Here is a 21,906-nt window from a genome sequence, read left to right as displayed (position 1 = left end):
TTTTAAAAGTTTTTTAGGTTTTAAAAGTATGTTTTTTTGGCATTTGCGTTTAAGTTTATGTGTTTTAGTTTTGAAATTATATTTTTGAATTTTTCTCTGAATTATTTTTTAATTTGAAAAAAAGTAAATATAGTTTTGAAAAATATTTAATTTAAATACCACAAATGTAGTTAAAACTCGAATATATTAAATTAAAAAAATGACGATATTCGACCGTTATTTTAAAATCGTGGGAAATATAGTACAGGAGTAAGGGTTAGTGGGATGAATGTAGAATTTAATGATACACGAGTTAGAATCTGAAATACCGCAAAATAAACAAATAAATGAATAGATAAAAAGCGCAAATAACACAGCATGGTAAAGTTATAACGACATGAAATGGTCTGAAACGGTACTTAAAATGAAAAACAAAAACTTTAAAAATCGCATGCGTATCTCAGTGTTATGGAAACAATAGACTAGATGAAATATGAGAGAGAAGGAAACTAATAGGTTTCTTTCCAGTAAATTAGCAATTTTAATATTAAATCTTTATTATTTTCATATAATTTTCTACGTTTCTTCTTCCCCGTGAATTAGTTAGTTCACTCTTTAACAAATAGGTGTCGCTATATTTCACTTTGTCGAAACATTCGAAATTATTTTAACCCTTTTGTAATGTTTTTTGATAGATTCAAAAAGCATAAATTAAAGTTTTAATAAAGGTTGCACAAAGCTAACATTTGTACTCTTTTAAGAGTAAATCGGTAAGTTTTAAGGATTGTTTAAAATATAAAATTTTTCTGATGATAAATCTTTTTGGATTCAACAAAATTTACATACGAGCTTTTTTTTCCCCCTTTCAAACTTAGAACAATTAAAAATAATCTTAATCACTTTTGCAAGTAAAAGGAGGTTTATCATATAAGATTTTTCTGGTGATAAATATTTTTGGATTCAACAAATATGACAATTTTAATACGAGCATTTTTTTGTTTGTTTTGCAATCCATAGCAAAAGTAAAAATGATCTTCATCACTTTTGCAAGTAAAAGGAGGTTTATTAAATAAAATTTTTCTGATGATAAATAATTTTGGATTAAACTAATAGAAAAATTTTTATACCTGCTTTTTTTTCCGTTTCAAACTTAGAAAAAATAAAAATGATCTTCATCACTTTTGCAAGTAGAAGGAGGTTTATCATATAAATTTTTCAGATGATAAATAATTTTGGATTCAATAAGAAGGAATACTTTTATACGATTTTTTTTCCTTTTCAACCCATAGAAAAAGTAATAATGTTCTCAAGTAAAAAGAAGTTTATCCTAAAAAATTTGTCTGAAGATAAAATGTTTCTGGAGTAAATGATTCTGAGAAATTATCTGCCAGCATTTTTTTTAAATTTTCAGCTCACAAAAAAAGTAAAAATGAAATTTATCGCTTTTTTGTGATATTGAACTTATAACATTGAACCTTTTTTTCCTTTTGGAAACATATCAACGAAACTATGTCTCATTATTTATTTTACACAAATTTAGAGTCAAAACATGTTTTGTTCTAAAGTGTTTTCATCTATATTTGAATTTCTAATCTATCATGATTAGTCGTAGGCAGGAATAGACTAGACCACCCAAGAAGATCAGAAAGTAAGATAAACATCATACAGGAAATATGTTGAAATTTGTTACCAAGACTAAAAACGCATGCTTCTTTAGATACTTGTAACTTTCGGAGACAGAAAAAAACTTGATTAAAATTCCGTACATATTCATTTCAGTAAACTCCAGTGTGCAAAAACAGGTTCAAAATGTTCAAAAAATATTTTTGAAAATTTTACCTCTGATAATTTCTTTACCACTTTTTAATTTTGAATTAGAAGTGCGTTCGATTGAACTACTGATGTTAAAGTTTCGTTAACAAAAGTGGATTTCAATCCGTAAAAATATCAATATGCACAGTGGGCCAGCATCCAAGGTTTCGTGGCCAAAATTAGTACTTCGATAAAATTTGTTTCAAGATTTGGGGTTTTTTATGCGCAGGTAAATTGAATTCATAGTTAAAATTTTGAAATACACTAAAAATATCCCAAAAAACAAAATGGTGGCTGAAATATGGCGAGCAAAAAAAAGAAAAATAATATAGTACATTTAATTAATTAAATATAGCAATGAAAATATAACAATTTTCGTAATTTTATATTAAAAATGAAAAGCAAATTATATTTCCGAAGTAATATTACAAAATAACGCGAATTAATTACAAAATAACGCGAAAACATGAAAATAAACATAATTTTTGTTTTTTGGTATATTTAGTTCACCTTTGCAATACGATCAAAATGGGGCAGGTTTTTTCGAAAGAAGAAACATCAAAGAAGACAACAAAAAAAAATTTAGCTAATTACCTCGTGGAACTTTCTGGAACTAAGTTTCAAAAGTCATTCAGGCATTGTAAAATGCCAAATGATAAGATGTAAACTATAAGTTTGTCAAGAGTATTAACTAATCCAACAAATTGAAAAATTGTACTATAATTTCAGACTAATTACTCAGATAAAATTGCAACAGTAAGATGAAATTCCAATATATATTTCTGAAATAAAAACTTGAAAGTTACGTTTAAAAAAAAATTTTAACATATTTTTCATTACATTGTAGTCTCGTCGGTCCAAAAAGTGAATTATAATGTTTGGAATGATTATGAATACTTAATTTGGGCTGTATTAAAACTGCTTACACATATTTTAGTTGTAAATTTAATTTTTGACTTTTGGCCAAAGATCATGGTCTTCTGGCCCACAGTGATATGTAGGGATTCCTTTTTATCTTAATCTATTTTTCTTAATTTTAAGCTAAACGAGTGTTAGATTGAATTACTAATATTAGAATTTTGTTAGCAATAACGGATTTTGATTCGTAAAACTATTAAGATGTAGGGATTATTTTTTAATCATAATTTTTTGAGCTAAAGAGTGTTCTATTGAATTACTGATGTAAGAATTTTATTAGCAATAACAGCACTCAATTCGCAAAAATATCAAGTTCTTTTTTTAAAATCTTTATCACTATTTCTTAATTTTGAACTAAAAGAGTGTTCTATTGAATTACTGATGTTGGAATTTCGTTACGAAAAATGATTTTTGATCTTTAAAAATATAAAGATGTAGTGATATTCTGACTCAATGTAATCTTACTTTTTCAATTTTCTTTGAATTTTTAGATTTTCTATCAACTTTTCTTCCAATTTTTCTAAAAAAAATTTTTTAGTATTTTTCCAATAACTTTTTTTTAAATTTATTTTAATGTCTAGTTCGAATTTCTCTTCAAATTATTCTCATAATAAAATTGCAAAAATAGTTTCAAAAATAAAATTATTGGTCAGTTGGAATTTCAATAAATTAATATGATTAGGAGTGTATCACATCGAAAATAATGAATGTAAATAGTTTTTATTGTTTGTTAAAATAAAGTTAGTTAATTTTTTTTAAAAAGGAGCCTTGAAGTAAGTTTATCTCGCCAAGTGGTCAAAAAAGGATTGGGGATTAATGGTCTTAAAACATAAAAAATAGACGGCCAGCTGACAAATGTCACTTAGAGAAAAGTTCCCGAAATTTTTATATTTTATGCGCCATTATATTTAGATCAAATTTGCTTTTTGTGGAAGTATGAGCGTTATATTTTTCTTTAAAGTATTCATATATACCAAAAACTTCTTGGAACATATTTTAAGAATATTTATCTATGTCCAAAACAACCAATGTAAGACATTAAACGTAATTTATTGGATACTTAATTAAATAATATTCTGAACCACAATATTTATTTAGAATTGGCTTAGTATGCAAAAATTGACATGATATTTTCTAAAAATATTCATGAATGTCGAAAAATATTAATCAAACATTTTTTGAAAATTTTATTTTTGTCAACTACACTCCTCAAAAGTGAAATTGCAACACCAAGAAATAATGCACGTAGCGTCATGCAAATTTTAGGAGCGATAGTAATGAGATGGATATGCAAATGATTAAATTTGCGCACGCATCTGATCACGTGGTACGCATATTCGGGCTATAAAAGCCAGCAACTTTCCTTTCTCATAAACGGCATCTGAGGTTTTGCGTAGCATTTGCGACTTTCGAAAAAGCGTAGAAAATGCCTCTGAGACGTCGGCGAGCTCAATACCATCAGTTAACGACCGGGGAATGTGACCGTATTATCGAACTCCATGAACTTGGTTTGTCGCTGCGCGCAATAGCAACTCGTGTTGGGCACAACGTGAGTACCATCCAACGTCGTGTCACACGATGGATTCAGGAAGGTCTACGTACACGCCGAAGAGGAAGTGGTGCGCACAGGTGCACGTCAGAGCGCACAGACCGGCGTATTCGCCAGTCGACTATTCGAGACCCTTTCTCCACGGCACGTGCCATCCGAAGCCGGTTGCCTTCAGGAGCAGGTGGATCTGTGTCCACCCAAACCATACGCAACAGATTGCATGAAGTACAGTTACGTGCACGGGTACCAGCAACAGGGGTACCGTTGACCGCTTTACACAGGGCTAGACGCCTGGCGTGGTGTCATCGTCATCGTACCTGGACCATCCAATGGCATCGGGTATTGTTCACGGATGAATCTCGTTTCTGTCTGTGGAGAAATGACGGCCGTCGACGGGTATGGCGGCGACCCGGAGAACGCTACGAACCAGCCCATTACGCCGAGCGTCACAACGGTCCTACACCGGGCATCATGGTTTGGGGTGGCATAATGTTTGATCGCAGAACGCCCCTGGTACACATTCACGGCAGTTTGACAGCGGACCGCTACGTCACACAAGTTGTGTATCCCGTTGTTCTGCCCTTGTTGCAGGGCGCACCCAACACGGTTTTCCAGCAAGACAATGCCAGGCCGCATGTCGCACGGCGAACTCTTAACAGCCTGACTGGATTTGACACCCTTCCCTGGCCGGCAGCCTCTCCAGATCTGAATCCCATAGAGCACCTATGGGATCTCATTGGACGTGGCATGAACAAAGAACCAATGGCGCAAACCATCGATGATCTGCGCATAGCAGTGGATGTGGCTTGGCAAAGGTTACCTCAGGCAACCATCAATGGAGTCATTGATAGCATGCCTCGCCGGATTGAGGCCTGTATAGCTGTCCGAGGAGGCCACATTAGATATTGAATAAATTGCTTTATAATGATTTTATTAGTCTGTTTTTTAATCATTTGCATATCCATCTCACTACTATCGCTCCTGAAATTTGCATGACGCTACGTGCATTATTTCTTGGTGTTGCAATTTCACTTTTGAGGAGTGTATATTTCAATATACTGGGTATCCAGTAAATTAAACGATAGTGACAAATTTCTAAGGGAGATAAGACATATCATAAGGATCAAGAATTGCATTAGAACCAATACCTGGAAATGTGATCTTACACCGCTAGGGGCACTTTCCTATTATGGACATGTTATTCATGCGCCTTTAAACCTGCACATTTATTTATCTAAAATATCTTTCTTCTATTTATCAAAATTGGCTGAAAAATAGCTGTTTTATTGAAATTTAATCATTTGGCGAGCTTGTCCAGCTAGTCGCCAAATCATTCAATTACGATAAAACTGCTAACACTGAACCTATTTGGATGTAATTTTCGACAATAATTTAAATATAACGTTCACTCTCCACCATTTGAACCACATTTTCAAGGTAGAAAGCTATCCACCATGAAAGCTAGAAAACTTATGAACCAAAGTCTACCTAACATAGCTGAACAAAAGGCATTAGGTTCGATTTTCCCTCAATCTAATATCATTTTTATGTTGATCCGGATTTTTGGGAAAGTATGCACACCATCGGAGACAAAGACTCAATTGTTATTTATCTCACTATCTAAATTTTTCCTGCGATTATTGCTAATGTAACCTCAGTTGAATTACGGTGTCTATGTGTTTCCATCACTGCCATTTGTTGTGCTCATGATGGTATATCAATTTAACACAGAAACACGTATACGTTATATTATAAAATTTCACTACGATTCTCAAACATTGTTTCTAATCAAATTCAATTTTCTCGCAAATGACTATTCTCGGTATTTTACAAACTCAATTGCCGTATTTTACAAAATCCAATTACCGTAAACCACACTATTCAAACCACGTGTTTCTGTTTGAAATAGTTCTCGAAATGAATATAGATGGCAGCACAAAGTCACGTGATTAATAAATATGTTTATATATGAACATAAAACATAATATATATTTATGTTTTATGTGTTTTGCAGCTTAGTTCTCTATGTATCGATGTCGCAATAAAGTTGTCTCTTAAAACCGGCATGTTAATTATTGAACAATTGATTCTTGAGAAGGAATCCCTTATACCCTAGGCATTTTATTTTCTGAAGAAGGATAAAAAAAAAAATCCAGTGTCCAAAATGGCTTAGTAAAGCCATTTTGGATGCATAATTGAAAAAAAAGGAATGCTTTATGTGATTTTGTAGTAGCAAAACGCCATTATATTACCATCCATTGTGTAACATGCTGACTCTTAGAAATTTTGTATGTCTCTACTAAATGCGATATTTATATTTTGAAACATTAATTGATTATTTGTTCATTAAGGTCCCAAAAATCCCCGATGATTTAAAAAATTAACTTAAACAAAAAAGGAAGGTTGATAGCTGCGTGAGGCTTAGTATTTGTTCTCAAAAATTTCCAAAATTAGTTACAAAGCTTGTTAAAAATGTGTTGCTGACTGAAATGTGTTGCTGTTGACTGACTATAAGGCAATGTTACTATTCTAACTGAAATAAAGACATTTTAACAATAACCACTCACTAATTCAAATTAAATTTCATATATGCTTCTATTAAGCAAATGCTTTATAGAAGCGCCATCTATTGATTAACTTAGCAACTAATTTGGATACTTGGTGAAAATATAATCTTTTTTTCAATTATGTTAATTAGCAAAGCACAGCAAAAAGTTCATTTTTATCTTCTTACCTTTTTCTTTAATTTATAGTCTATTCCTAATAATTTGCCCACACGATATACAACTACATTTTTTTTAAAAACTTGAATAAAATGCAACTCTTTTCAAACAAAAATTTTATTGAAGCATCTAATATGACGAAAATTACATCATAAATATTAACCATTGAATGATATAAGTCTTGACATATTCTTTAAACTATAAATTTCATAGCAAAATCTGCTATGTATTTTTTTGGAAAAACAAATCACTAATCTTTAGAAACACAACAATATTCATTAAATTAGTTTTTTATAATTTTAAAAACCAAAGATTGTAATAACGCTAGAAGTGAAAATGAACAGAATCTATTTACACTAATTACAAAGTGAAAGATACATGATGTGGTTTTTCTGATCAATAAACGAAATTATAGCTGTATTTTTATAAATACAATAATTCACAAACAAGAAACAAAACTACAATAGTAAATTATCAATTTATCATCACTCTATTTTTCTACAATAATAATTTAATTTTGATTTTTGTAATATGTAACTTACATTTGTAACATCGAAGAAATTACGAATATAATTTTTTTGTTCAAGTATTGCACTTGTAACATCAATATTTTACTTTTTTTCTTCTAATCAATAGTCATAGAATTTAATTAAAAATAAGAAATAGGATATGATCTTAATTATTCAAAAAAGATTGAAAATTATGCAAGTGAATTGCAAAATAAAAATAAATAAATAAAATAAAAACATTTAATTTTGAATTAAAAAATTGAATTGAGTTTGTTTTTAAACTTAACACCTCAGTTATTAAGCAAATGCTTAATAACGTTTTTTTAATTAAAATTATATACAAAAATCACAATATTTTTGGAACTGTTACAAAAGCTGTTAATTCTTGTGATTACATTGCAAACAAAGTATTAAATGAGAAAAAACCTAGACTGGCTTTTTCTTTTTATCCTTATTCCTGTTAAGTTGAGATTGAAGAAACTAATCTTCTTTTGTCATTTCTTTTTCAAGTCTAAATCTGACTTGAATATTAAAAAGTCACGGCTCGTAAGCAAACAAAAACTCTATGAATAGATTATTGTACACAAAAGCTATAAAGGTGTTTCGAAATCCTTAAAGGGATTTTGAAATAAATTTACTAAATCTGAATTAATGACTGACTTAAATCATTTTACTCGTTGGATTGGAGCGAAACGCTGATGGTTTTTTTTCTTCAAAATTATACAATTATTTCTACCTTGTGAAAACGAAATTTCTATTTTTTTTTCACTTACGCGGTAAAACCACTATGAAGATGTCAATGTAACATTTTACTTAAGTTACACTCAGGTTTTAATTTGAAATGCTAGTTAATATGAGGCTATTTGTTTGGACTAAAAGTAGTAATTGCTAAACCCGAAAATGGCTGGAAATTGCTAAAAAAAGATTTAAAAAAGGCTGTTTACACAAGATTTTTAAATACTTCGTCCATTTGTATAAAAGAAGATTGTCTTTTTTTTCTTGCATAAGTGTTTCATATTGCAGAAACAAGATAATTCTTCTTATCACACTAATGTTTAAATCTCAGGCTAAAGTAATTGTTGGTAACAGAAAGAAATATTCACTTTGTATAAACATTACTATTTTTTATATTGTTGTTTTCAGTCAATAGACCACTTTTTGTGGTCTGAAATAATATTCAATTGCTACCCTGAACATAAACGCAACTTAGCTTTTTTCAAGAAGATTATCTCTTTTCTTGGCAATTTCATTTTTTACCAAAGCATCCCGCCCCTGTCTGTGCGTGTAACATTGAGAAACATGCAACTTTTTAAGTGAAATGTAGTTTAAAAGTTCAAGTTGCATGAAGTTTTTTGGATTATATGTAGTTTTCAGGCACTTTAGTTGCCTCCTTTTTATTACATGTTTTTGGATTACATGTAGTTTTCAGGCACTTTAGTTACCTCCTTTTTATTACATGTTTTCGGATTACATGTAGTTTTCAGGCACTTCAGTTACCTCTTTTTTATTGAGGCGTGATAAGATTCTTGAGCATCATTTTTAGATGCACAAGCACAATTCAGTGTGAAAAACTTAGTTTACATATTTTGGCACTTACATTATTTACTACTTTTAGTCTTCAAATCAAAAATCTATATTAACAATTCAGTATTATTTTTAAAGAACTATCTAATGTGAGTAATTGATCTTATATTTAACCAAGTAACATTTGTAATTGTTTACTTCATAAAAAAAATATCAATTTTACAAAGGGTCGAAGTTTTCCATTAATTTGTTTTCTTTAATATCCCAATCTCACAGAGTTAGGACATTAAAATATCTATTATTAAATCATTCAAACAGCAAATAATTTCATAGAATGAGGTAATGTACAAAGTTCACTCAATATTCAAACGTAGTTTCGTTTTATAAAAAGAAACTGGCATTAATTGAGCGTAATTAGTTTTATGAATAGCACTTAATATAGTTTAAATATTTTCAAAGTTTCTTCTCCTTCATTTGGTTCAGTTTTCAAGTGAGATTAAGTTGTTTTACTGAGGAACTATCAAACTTCTCCTGTAATGCATAGTTGACAACGAATTAATCCACTTTCATCACACGTGACACATCGTAGAGCGACAAGGTCTTCTGAAAAATGATGTCTGTGAGTAACGGACTTTTTACTTCCTCCACATATGGGACATAATAGATAACGGTATCCACCGCATTGTTGGCACACACCACCTACAGATTGCTTCTGCAAAAAAATTAAAAATATTTATTTTAGAGATAACGATTCATGAAATCAAATAACACGTCGGTCAAAAAGTCCCCAGTACTACAAAGAACAAATATGTGTGTTGGCTACAGGGACTAATATAGGTCTTTATATCTATACTTGGTTAGTACAGACTAACTCATAAATTGCATCAGTAAAAACAAAATGTGTGTTAGATAGTACAGAGCAACTCACAAATGGCACCAATAAGCACAAATCGATACTTGTTTTGGATAGTGCAAACTAACCAACCGATATAGCGCCACTAGAATTAAATCGTTACGTGTGTTGGATAGCACAGACTGAAGGCCTGTTTATATGGTCCAAGTTCTTGGACCAGGAATGATTGCAAAAAAAAAAAAACGAAATTTGCTTCACTTGAAGCTTAGCTCGTGTACACGATCATTGAAGTTTTTGGTTCAAGCAATTGGATTATAGTAGAGAATGCTCTATTTTCCATCCCAGTTTTTCCTTCCATAACCAATCAGCTTTTAAAGTTTCATGACGTCAGCGAGTGTGCATATGATCATTTCTTTTTGTTCTCTGATTTCCTAGATTCGAATCTAAATAAATTAATCTGTTAGGATCCATTTGAGTCATAATGATTCTATTTAATTTTATTTTGTAATTTTGTCGTCATGCAAGTTTGATTATTATAATCTGGAACATGAACAATGCGCATGCGCAGAATTTCTACCGACTAATCAGTGACTTCAAAAACTTAGGTAGTGTCAATGAATCATCTAGTTTATTGGACTGAAAAATTGTTCCAAGTTCACGGATTCAAGAACTTGGACATAAATAAGCTTTAACTCATCAATGACACCACTAAAAACTAATCGATACGTCTGTTGGACAGTGCAGCAAATGGCACCACTAGAAACGAATTGATATGTGTGTCAGAAAAAACTGACCTTCAAAAGATACTATCCAAATTTCATGAGATCTGATCATTATTTATTGATTTATCGAAGTTTCAGTTAGAAGTTTTGGTCGAATTAGGAAGAAGATAATAAAAATTTTCATTTGTTGATCAAACACTTTGTTTTATGGACTAATGTACCCATTACTATCAAAAGTGGTTTGAAAAGTATAAGGAATTTCTTTTGTCTGAAGCTGCCCTTTGTCAGTAGTTTGTTGTGTTAAAATTGGTTTATATAAGTAAAGATAATGCAGAACGTTTCGGAGTCCAAATATTGTGATTCCGTCACAAAACATAGAAAAAGAAAACATTCAAAAATTTATTAAACAACCGTAAAGTTAAGTTGAAAGTGATATGTAACATCCTAAATATATCAAAAAGCAGCGTTTGCAATATTTCGACCGAAAATTTTGCAAAGAAAAAGAAAAATTTTTTCAGGGAAATTTAAAAATATGTCAAGAAAATAAGCAACATCGAAGTTGAGTGTGTGTGTTTTCCCGATTTCCTCCTCTGCTTTACGGGATTTTATTTTAATCATGTATTGTTGTGTCCTCATCTTCATTGCAAAGCTTCTTCTGTTTCTACAAAATGTCTTGAATCCGAGTGCATTATTATTAACACATTATTATTAACATTATTAAAGAGATTGAAACGTGAACTGTAGCAAAATAAATTATGAAAAAAGTGCAAAAAATTTCACTGCAAAAAAATTCTATTAAAATAAAGGAGAACTTGTGCCTAAATTTATTTATATCAATAAAAGAATATTTTTCTTCCTTCTATCACTATAAGATATTGCTATTTTAAAACAAAAAATAACTAATTGATTTAATACTAGGCATTCCGTCTTCCCTAATACGCCTTTAATTTTCCAAGTGATCTTATCACCCCCTTTCTATATATTTTCAGAATTTTATTTCAAAAATGAAACACAAGCTTGCATACCAAGCTGATATTTAAGCGATGAAAAAACAAAAATGGTATCATAACCTGACGAACTATTGTGTTGGTAGAAATAAAAAACATCAAATCCAGGCTGCCGTAAAAAACTAAAAGAAGTTTTTAATAACTGAGTGTCGCAAGCAGACAAAGAAAAAGTTACCTTTTTCAATATCGTTCATCAGGTTTAAAAAATTTCGTAAATCAAATAGGCGTAGTAATGGTACGAGATTCTCCTCACTTTTTTTTTCTCCATTTTCACAGTTACAGCAAATCTTGCTTTTCCTTCATTGAGGAGAGTTTTAGAAAGAAGGTGGAGTATAATGGCGTGGGAGAAAAGGAAGATTTATCGTTACTATGGTAACGGAGAGGGAAAAGTGTGGAGAGTGGGGAAACTATGTGACCTTCGGACACCTATTCTATTTACAAGGAGTAGAATAAAGTTTTTGTTTTTCGCTTGCTTTCAAATTAATTTGTGATATTATTAATGTGTATGATGCAAAATTAACGTGTGGATTTCTTTCCACTCCTTTTTTGTCAAGATTTCCAAAAATAAAATAATAAGGGTATTAATTACGAAACACTCTGTGCTGAAAATAGCACTCTATGCATTTTATTATACAAAGGCATTTTATTATTTAATTAAATATTAATCAATCAATGTTATAAAATTGTATTAGTTATAATTATTAGCAATATTTCTATAAATTCATCGGCCTCGCATGGTTATGAGAAATTCGTTTTCCTTTAAAAAAATCTTACACTAAATTTATGTTTATGAACATTATTTGTTTCGTCTGTGGTTAGAAAATGTGTATTAATTATGATAGAGTTAGGAAATTTGTCAAAAAAAAATTTATTATCATTTTTTTTTTAATTAGTATATAAAATAACTAAGTATACTTACTTTATATGGCCGTAAAAGCTCTCTTAAATGTCCTATTTCATTCAATTGCTCAATTACTTCAGCAGTCTGAAAAGGAAATTCTCATTTCAGTTGAAAGGAAAATTGTCTTTTGTTAGAAAAATATTTGTTAAGGACATGTATCATTTTCAAATAAGATTCATTTAATCGCTTAACCTTTTCAGGACTGCGAACACTTACTTATACGTGATCGCGCAATTTTACCTACGCATAACGAGAGCCTTCTTGTTTTTAACACACCGAGATGACACGGAAGGGATCTCAATCCGGTACTTTCGGATTGCCTCTCGTATTAGTATATAAACTACCCTACAATAATGGAAGAGACACTTTCAGTTTTTGACATTTTTTAAAATTTCTCAAGAAGTACTTAAAATATTATCTTATAATTTAGTTCATGCGATTTGTCATACTTAACAATAAGATTTAAAGCTTTCAGAGGCTTGGGAGCCCGACAATAAATTACGAAAAAAACAAGTATTTTTTAACACCCTATATCTGAAACTCAAGCAATAAGCTTGTGTCTGGTATCAATTACTTAAGTTGCTATTTTTAATATCTGCATAAATTTTCGTAAACCTAGCGCAAATATTTATGGAGGTAAGGACATTTTTATAAAAAAAACTAATTTTTCTGTCTTTTATTTTGCTATATCTTTAAAAATATTCAATGGGATTAAAAAAAATTTTTGGATCAATTTAAAATTAGTGACAAAAAAATTTATTTAAATTTTAAAAAAAATTGTTAAAAACTGCGCAAGATATGAGTATTTGAAGTAGTTCTTTTTAATGAAAAGAATAGACGAAGTTTCCAATACCTTTTCACGTCTTTGGTGCTTAAAACTAATGATATTCTGAAAGCGTTGTCTTATTACAGCAATCAACGACCATGAAAATTTCTTAACGGACTCTAACATGCAAATAAGATACACGGTTGGTTGTTAACGTACTTCACCTTTTATTACCTAGAATCCTCAATCGTGTGTCCATTTTCTCACGAGATTGCTCAAACGAGTATTATATTTATGTAAGTGATTGTGTTAAATGACAATCATACGAAACTTTTTTATTCAAACTGTATTATTAACAGTGTATATTTCCCAAAATAACTGAGCTCAAGACACAACACAAGTTTTGTGGTCACTTTCTTAAAAAAAAAATAAAACAAGTTTTGTAAGCTTTTCAACGAAGTCTTTTTCAAAGGGGTAGTTTTAATTTTTATAGCCTTCTAAAATATTTACATTCATTTGTTTTATTAGTGTTTGTTTCTAGTGAAAACTGAAGATTTACAGAGTTATTTTATTGCTATTTATTATATTTCTTTCTGACATGTTCTGAAATTTGTTTCAAAAAAATAATAAAAAGAATTAAACTTTTTCATGGATCATTAGTCATGTCAAGTCATTAACCGGTATTACTAATTTTCTAGATTTTTAAAATAAATTTAAGTATTTAATTATGTTAAAGAAACTAAGAATGTGCACTACCTACAAATGGCACGGCCAAGGCTGAACTAGATCCGTAATTTAATTGTTACGCAACAGGCTGTAACAATATTCTAAAATGGATCGCTATGAGAGCATGATTGCTTCTGGAAGGTTGACAGCGCCCTCTATTTAAAAAATAGTTGATTGGCTTCTATTTTTTTTCTTTGTAAGTAAAAGGAAATTTGTAAAATTGAAAATTTCGATTTCTGAGTTATTAAGCATTAAATAAGATTCATTATATAAATGAAGACTTTTAAAATTATTGTTAAAATAAAAATAAACAAAAGATGTTAAAATAATGGTTTTAAAAATAAAAATAAATAAAAGACAGACGATTTTACTTTCTGATGGATTAAAAGCTAAGGTTTTATCAATTATTTGAAATAAACCATTTTTTTCTGAAGAAACATCCTGTTTCTATAATTTAAATGAAATCGTTTCTTTATTTGTCACTATCACTTAGAAATCGAACAAAACAACAAAAAGAAAATTAGAAAGTTATGTTCATTATAAATATAATTTGATACATAGAGTGAAAATTATGTATATAAATGTATTATTATATAAATGTATTATGTATATAAATGTATGAAAATTATGTATATAATTATGTATATAATGTAATTATGTCCTATGGAGAAACAGAAATTTCGAGTTGAGTTGTACAATCAGATTTATCTAGTTCACCTGTGGTAATGTTTCAGCCTGTATACCAACGGTTACGATCATATTACGAGTTGCAAATTCAGCTTTGGCATGACGCACTATTTTGCAAAAATTTATTGACAATTGTTCCCCCGGGACAATTTCCCTCCATGAGTGAGGCCTCATTTGAGCTTTATACTAGGTATAATAAAAGACATTGTTGATTAAAAAAAACACGATGAAAATTTTTTTAAAAACGTTTTCTTTTCAAAATGAAACTACTTAAATAATTCAAAATAAATGTTCAAGAAATAGCAGCACTCTAAAAGGCAAGATTATCTTTCTTTAATAATTTTGTACATATATGTTAGTAATTTTTCCAACAAAATAATACCTATTAATATATTTCATGTATTGCATTATTTAAAAACGATGGGAGCAATAACGCTGATATTTAAGTAATACCCAGAAGGCGAGGACGAATGGAGTACTTACTGCAAAATATGTTTGGTAAATACTAAATAGTTAATTTAAAAGGTGTAAATGCTTAAAAAAACACATTACACTTTCTTATTCTTAGAAATACAATGAAATTGTGAGAAAAAAAAGATTAAAATTTCTTTGTTAGCAAAAGGGAAAAAAATGAAATTATATCCAGTATTCTGCCCTGCCCGGATCCTAAGGAAAATTAGTTAAATGGAAACAAAGGAAAATATGTTTGCATTATTTGTGAAGTTATTTAAGGGTTGGTTTTAAGTGGTCTAACGCATAAGCTATTACTAATATATTATTTTTATTATGAACTATATTTAAACAAAAGCGATTATTTTCTAAAAAAGCAATGGATTACAAATATAAATATTAGACAGAATGGAGTGGGTTCACTATTCTAGAATCTTTCAATATTAAGATTCAGGTTTAAATTTTAAGACAAAAATATTGTTCATAAAAAATTTTTATGTTTCAGATATTTAATTAAATCGCGAGACTCAAATTAAACTAAAAACTTTCAAAAAATACAATTTATAAAATAATTGAGTCATATCTCCTGGGCATTGCCGCTCATTTTGGTTATTTGTTTTAACATCGAATTATCTTTTTGCAAAATTTATTTAAACTTTTTTTTTTTTGCTTTTTAATCAAAATCATTCTAAATTTTAAAGAAGTAAAGGAAACAAAAATCAATAACCGAATAATTCCGCAATAGATATATACAATTCTGGCTAATTTTAATGATGGTGAGAATTTTGGTTTCGGCGTAAAAATTAATCACATATAACAACCCGGAAATCTTATTTCTTTTCGCCATTAATACCACCGGTGATTAGTTTTATACAGTTAAGCAATTGTAAAAGGAAAAAGAAAAAACTCGAAGCATCTCAAAAAAATATTTTTTAAATTTTGAAATCCATGGGAGAGCAGTGCTCATATTGCTTTTATCTATCTAATCTGAAATCAAACTCAAATCCGAAATCACACTCAATATATTTCTGCAATAACAAATTGCTTAATTCTTCTTGTTCAGTTTTAAAACATGAGTTGAAATACACTATAAAGTTCCTTAACACATTTTGTCAGTTTTTCATCTCCAGTATACTTCTTGAATACAAAGTAAGTCTATTATATTCCTCTCACATAGTTCTTTAAAGATTTCAAAATTCATACGAGTACCGGTTTTTTGAGGCCTACGCACGAGAAAGATTCACGCGGAGGCTTCTTTAATTTATAATTTTTCTTTTTATTGTTTTTGTTTCACTATGCTCGTATTCAGAAATTTCCTGAACGCCGATAGCTAATTTAATTTTTTGCAGTGTTACAAATAATCTAAACTCAATGAATATATGTACAATTTTGATATATATATATATATATANTATATATATTAATATTATTATTATTATTATTATTGAAATATATGCGTTAAGGTAAAGGTTATTATATTATATATTATCAAAATGAATATTTATTTCAAATTCATACGAATACCGATTTTGAGGCCTACACGTAAAAAATATTCACTAAAGGTGACACTTACTATATCATTATTATTATTATATCATCATTATTATTATGTCATTATTATTATTATATCATTATTATTATTATATCATTATTATAATTATTATTTACTGTTTTTGTTTAACTATGATACAGTGCTTTCCGAACACTAAGATGATATTGTTGTGTTGTAAATGATTAGAACTCATGGAAACTTTAATATTTATTATAAAAATCTAATATATGTTATTGATGTATGATGTATGTATGTGTTAATGTAAATGTGAAAGTAAATGTTATTAATAATGCATAATATTAAAATGAAAATTCAATAATAATTCAAATTCAATATTAATTTCAAATTCATACGATTACCGGCTTTTGAGGCCTTTTCGTGAAAAATATTCACGTAATTATTATTATTATTTTTTTTTTTCATTATGCTTGCATTCAAAAACTTCTTGAATACCAAGATAATAGTTAGTTTAGATTTTTTCGGTACAGTAAATGATCTGAACTCATTGAAAATTTAATATTTATTAGGCTTACAAATACTTGATTTATAATTCTCTTTCAGGTTGTTTTAGATAAATACTGGTGCGAATTAATAGAAATTTAATGAACAAAGTATGAAAATAAAGGGTTTTCCCCTTAAACATATTTGGCAACATACCTGTTTGTGCATGAAAGAAATATTATAATCTTGTATTCATAATTAAAATTTATATTTAAAAAAAACGTATACCGAATCTCTAAAAAACATATTTCAAAATTAATTAGCTAAGAAATTAAATGTCAACTGTACAACAAAAGAAAACCATTTACGTGAAAGACCATAAATATGGTTAAAAAATTTAAAATTTTGTCATAAAAACTTTAAAATTTGCTACAGAAATTTGTTAAAATGAACTTAAAATTTGTTAGAAAGGTGTTAAAATCTGTTACAAAAGTCTAACGTTCTTCAAATGACTTCTAAATCATGTCTAATTTTCAGTCACCTATTTCAGTTCATCTGAGTAATTTAAAACGCACTTTTTGGACTATGTTTAAAATAAAAATTTTATGAGCGATTAAGTTATTCTACTACTATTGCCATATTATTATCAATTAACATAGAGCCGTGATGGCTATGGGGAAAGAGTGTTCGCCTTCGAGTGAGGTGAATCGGGTTCGAATCCCAGCAATGGTTGGTCGACACGAATTCCGCATCCGGCTAGCACCGACCATAGTGCTGAAGTAAAAATATCTTCAATGGTAGACGAATCATGGGTTAAAGTCCCCTTGCCGTTAGGCTATCCGTGGGAGGTTTTCGTGGTTTTCCCCTCCATGTAACGCAAATACGGGTCTGTACCATCAAAAAGTTCTCCGCGAAGTCCAGTACTACAAGATGGTAAATTTCTCCCAATGCTTGATCCAGGAGTTCCCTTGTCTTCTTGATTGAGTTCAAAATTACAAGACAACGGAGTTGAACGTTAGTAGTTGTAAACTCAAAAAATTGAGTCGACAGTTTAACGATAGAGAGATATCTAAACTCATGTTTGTGAAAATTGCAACACCATGAAGGACTTACGCGAGTGAGCTGAAATTTTCAGGAAATGCAAAGTAGAGCATAATATGCAAATGATTAGAATTTCAGACCCGTAGCGCATGCGTATGCTGATCAGCGCTCTCTGAACGGCGGATGAATCCGAATAAATAGACGGTTATCGCGAGGCGTTTATGATTATCGGTGGTTATCTGCTAGTGGTAAACGTTAGCTCAGACGTTACTTATGCCTCTTCGACGAAAGAGAGCGAGATTTTAACAACTTACGGAGTTTGAAAGAGGGAGAATCATCGGCCTTCGTGAAGCTGGATTGTCTTAGCGTGCAGTAGCCGCTCGTGTGCATCGTAACAGAAGCACAGTGATGCTTGTTTGGAAGCAGTGGACGGACGAGTGTCAGACAACTCGGAAATCCGGGAGTGGACCCCGAAATGTCACGTCAGTTCGCGATGATAGACACCTGGTCCGCATGGTGCTGACAGACCGTACGGCTCCCTCAAGACAACTGGCAGCACAGTGGTCAATAGCTACAGATGCTTCATTGTGTGCTTCATCAATTCGAAGACGTCAACTGCAGCGTGGACTGTGAGCAAGGACTCCTTTATACAAGATCACCATCACGCTAAACCATAGCCGCCTGCGGCTACAATGGGCCAATCAGCATAGGAACTGGCGTGCTGATTGGTAGCGTGTCGTGTTTTCTGACGAATCCCGCTTTAATTTGTGGTACCATGATGGCCGCATTCGTGTCTGACGCTATGCCGGTGAACGCCACCTTCCGGAGTGCATTATCGAAAGCAACAGTGGACGAACACCCGGAGTTATGGTCTGGGTTGCCATAGCATATCATGGAAGATCTCAATTGCTACGAATTGTGGGTAATCTGAACAACAACCGGTACATCAGTGAAGTTTTACAGCCCCAAGCTGTTCCCTTCCTTCAAGCCTTGCCAGGCGCTGTATTTCAACAAGACAATGCCCGTCCTCATATTGCTAAGACTGTTCAATCCTTCCTTGCATTGCGACAGGTACAGCTTCTTCCTTGGCCTGCGTATTCCCCAGATATGTCACCGATTGAACATGTGTGTCATTTCGTTGGTCGGTGCCTCGCTCGTGATCCTTGTCCTGTTGCTTCTACAGACGAACTTTGGGTACGCATACAAACTATATGGAATGCTCTTCCTCAGACAGACATTCAAAATTTGCTTGACTCCATGTCACGTCGTGTAGCAACGCTTATTGCTGTACGTGGTGGCTACACAAAATACTGATTTCGATCTCTTGTTATTGTTTGTTTGCTTTGAAAGTTTCATCATTTATTTGTACCACTACCACTCAACTGTGTAGTAAATTTCATTCAATTATGACGATTCCTTCATGGTGTTGCAATTTTCACAAACAGGAGTTTATATCCATTAACGTAATGAAAATCTAAAAACTAATATTTAAAATGGCCGATGAGTAGCACGCAGTTTATTCAATCTAAACACTTTTGTGAATTAATCATGTTAATTACGTCCCCATTGTATAATTTATGTTATTTGAAGAGTAGAAAATTTGGCACTATAAATTAAAATGCATTTTTCCTAAAATTACGAAATTTTGCACAAATTTTACAATTTTACAAAAAATTTCACACAAAAACTTATTTTAAAATGAATTTTAAAATTGCAAAATGGAAGAAAAAGTACTATAAAGTGTCATTGAAATCAAAAATGGTGTAAAGTTTGAAAGGTACTTATTCGTTTTGCTTCCTTTTTCTCGCAATTTAAGTATTAATTAGGTAATAAAGACATAAACTATCGCTGAAAAGATTGGAAAAAAATAATATAGATTTATAGATATAGACGAAATTGAGTTTTCAATTTCCTCAACACTTTCATTGCCAATCGAATGTAGGTGGTTACACTATATCTATCATTGAAGAGTGGTAATTTATAAAGATAAAAAAAGTTTTTATTTTAGCAGCAAGTTTTCAAATTTTATAATAAGTTTATTTTCATAAACAATATTTTATCTCCATGATTTTGTAACGTGATATTGCGTGATTCGGCGACGAATGTGTTAAAAAGCAAAAACAGTTATTCTTAAATGCAATGTATATTTCTGAAATATAGGTGTTAATTAAAATGGAAAAAAAAACTTTTATTATAAAATAAAAATTTCAAACGTAAAACATGCAGAAAATCAATATCGAAATGTTTTATAAATGGGGATAATATTGTATTTTTTTCGAACCTACATGTAACAATTTCTGTTTTTTACATTTTAGTTTTAGATATATTTAAACAGTTTAATCCAACCCATGAACTGATTTTTAAAACATTTCTTCTTGAAGTTAAAAAGTTTATGTTAAGCATAAAATACAGGAAAATCAATATTAAAATATTTACTGAAATAAGAATTATATTTTTGTCAAACATATTCTCGTTTCTTGATATTTAGTTTTAGATATGTATGAACAGTCTGAATTATTCGTAAATAGATTTTTTTTAAAAATAATTCTTGTTAAAGTTGTTAAAATTGCGTAATATGTAAATTACACGTAAGTTCAAAATTAAAGCATCCAGTGAAATGAGAAAATATGTATTATTACTAAAGTATTCGTTGCACTTCCTGTTTCTAACAATGTCATTTTAAGCAATATGCATAATCACATAAACAATATGCATTACCCATAAACATTTTAAAAACATTTCTAGTTGTAGTTATTAAATTTATGTAATATATTCCAAACAAACTATGTAATAGCGGAAATAAAGGAAGTGTAAATTGAACTTGACCTTCTTCCTTATTTAAAGAGGAAATGCAAAACACATCCTATTCTTGTAATGAAAGATATTATGATTCCAAAACCGTATTTCATAAAATATTTTTTAAATGTTTCGTTTACTGCAAGCCGCTGACTCGTTTTAAATTGAAATATTTTAAACGTATATTTAGTTATAGTAAGTATGCTAGTCTTTAGAATATATTATATATTTATGTTTTAGAATTTGAAATTATTATTTTTTCACTAAGACATTTGGATTTAATGAATTTCCTATTTAAAAAAAATTTAAATTAGGTTTCTTTAAGAAAGCATATTGTCACACTGGATATTATAGTTAAAAGATTGAATATTGCAGTTAATTCTTTAAAAACTGCCCTCAACATTTATTTTTAGAGTGCTAGTCAAAGTTGGGAGCTTCACTATTGAGAGCTTCAGTGAAAACTTCCAGATCAAATTACGGTATGAAGTACCGGAACTATGGGTGAAAATCCAATTTTTTTAAAAAAAATTTAACTATAATATTTACATTACTATTTATTTAATTGGTGTGATTCAGTGATTTTAATGCTGATTTTATTACTGTAAAAATTACACAATGTCATATTTTTTGTTCCGCGACATGTTCCGGTAAAAATGGATTTAACGGTAAAGTACCGGCATGGATTTTAAGTACCGGTACGGATTTTAAGTACCGACGCCATAAATGGCTATATTTTTTACCGCAATTTGATCCGGAATTTTTGACAGTGTTGTCTTTCAATCTGCTCAAAATAAATTTTACTTGAATATAAGTAATTTCTTCTAATAGTGCAGTTAATTTATTATATTGCAATTTTAAACATTTTTGCATTCTAAAACTTGAGGAACTATCAAGTGCAAATTTTAAATGTGCGTATTTTACTGCCGCTCTACACATTAATGTTGGAATTT

At 30.2% G+C, this 21,906-nt stretch overlaps 1 protein-coding gene across 1 annotated transcript in view; it reads right to left on the bottom strand.

Moving 5' to 3' along the window:
• Positions 1 to 7,082: 7,082 nt before the first annotated feature.
• The window catches only part of LOC107451049 (uncharacterized), a 67,893-nt gene continuing 53,069 nt past the window's right edge, over positions 7,083 to 21,906 (bottom strand). Inside the window, exons 3-4 of the mRNA XM_016067026.4 lie at positions 12,516 to 12,581; positions 7,083 to 9,726 (exon numbers count right to left, since the gene is read on the bottom strand). Coding sequence (XP_015922512.1) covers positions 9,535 to 9,726; positions 12,516 to 12,581 — 258 coding nt within the window. The 3' untranslated portion in view covers positions 7,083 to 9,534. The remainder of the gene's footprint in view (positions 9,727 to 12,515; positions 12,582 to 21,906) is intronic.

The sequence above is a fragment of the Parasteatoda tepidariorum genome, chromosome X1 (assembly GCF_043381705.1).
Source record: "Parasteatoda tepidariorum isolate YZ-2023 chromosome X1, CAS_Ptep_4.0, whole genome shotgun sequence".
NCBI classification, from domain to species: domain Eukaryota; kingdom Metazoa; phylum Arthropoda; class Arachnida; order Araneae; family Theridiidae; genus Parasteatoda; species Parasteatoda tepidariorum.
This window is presented reverse-complemented; position numbering and strand designations above follow the sequence as displayed.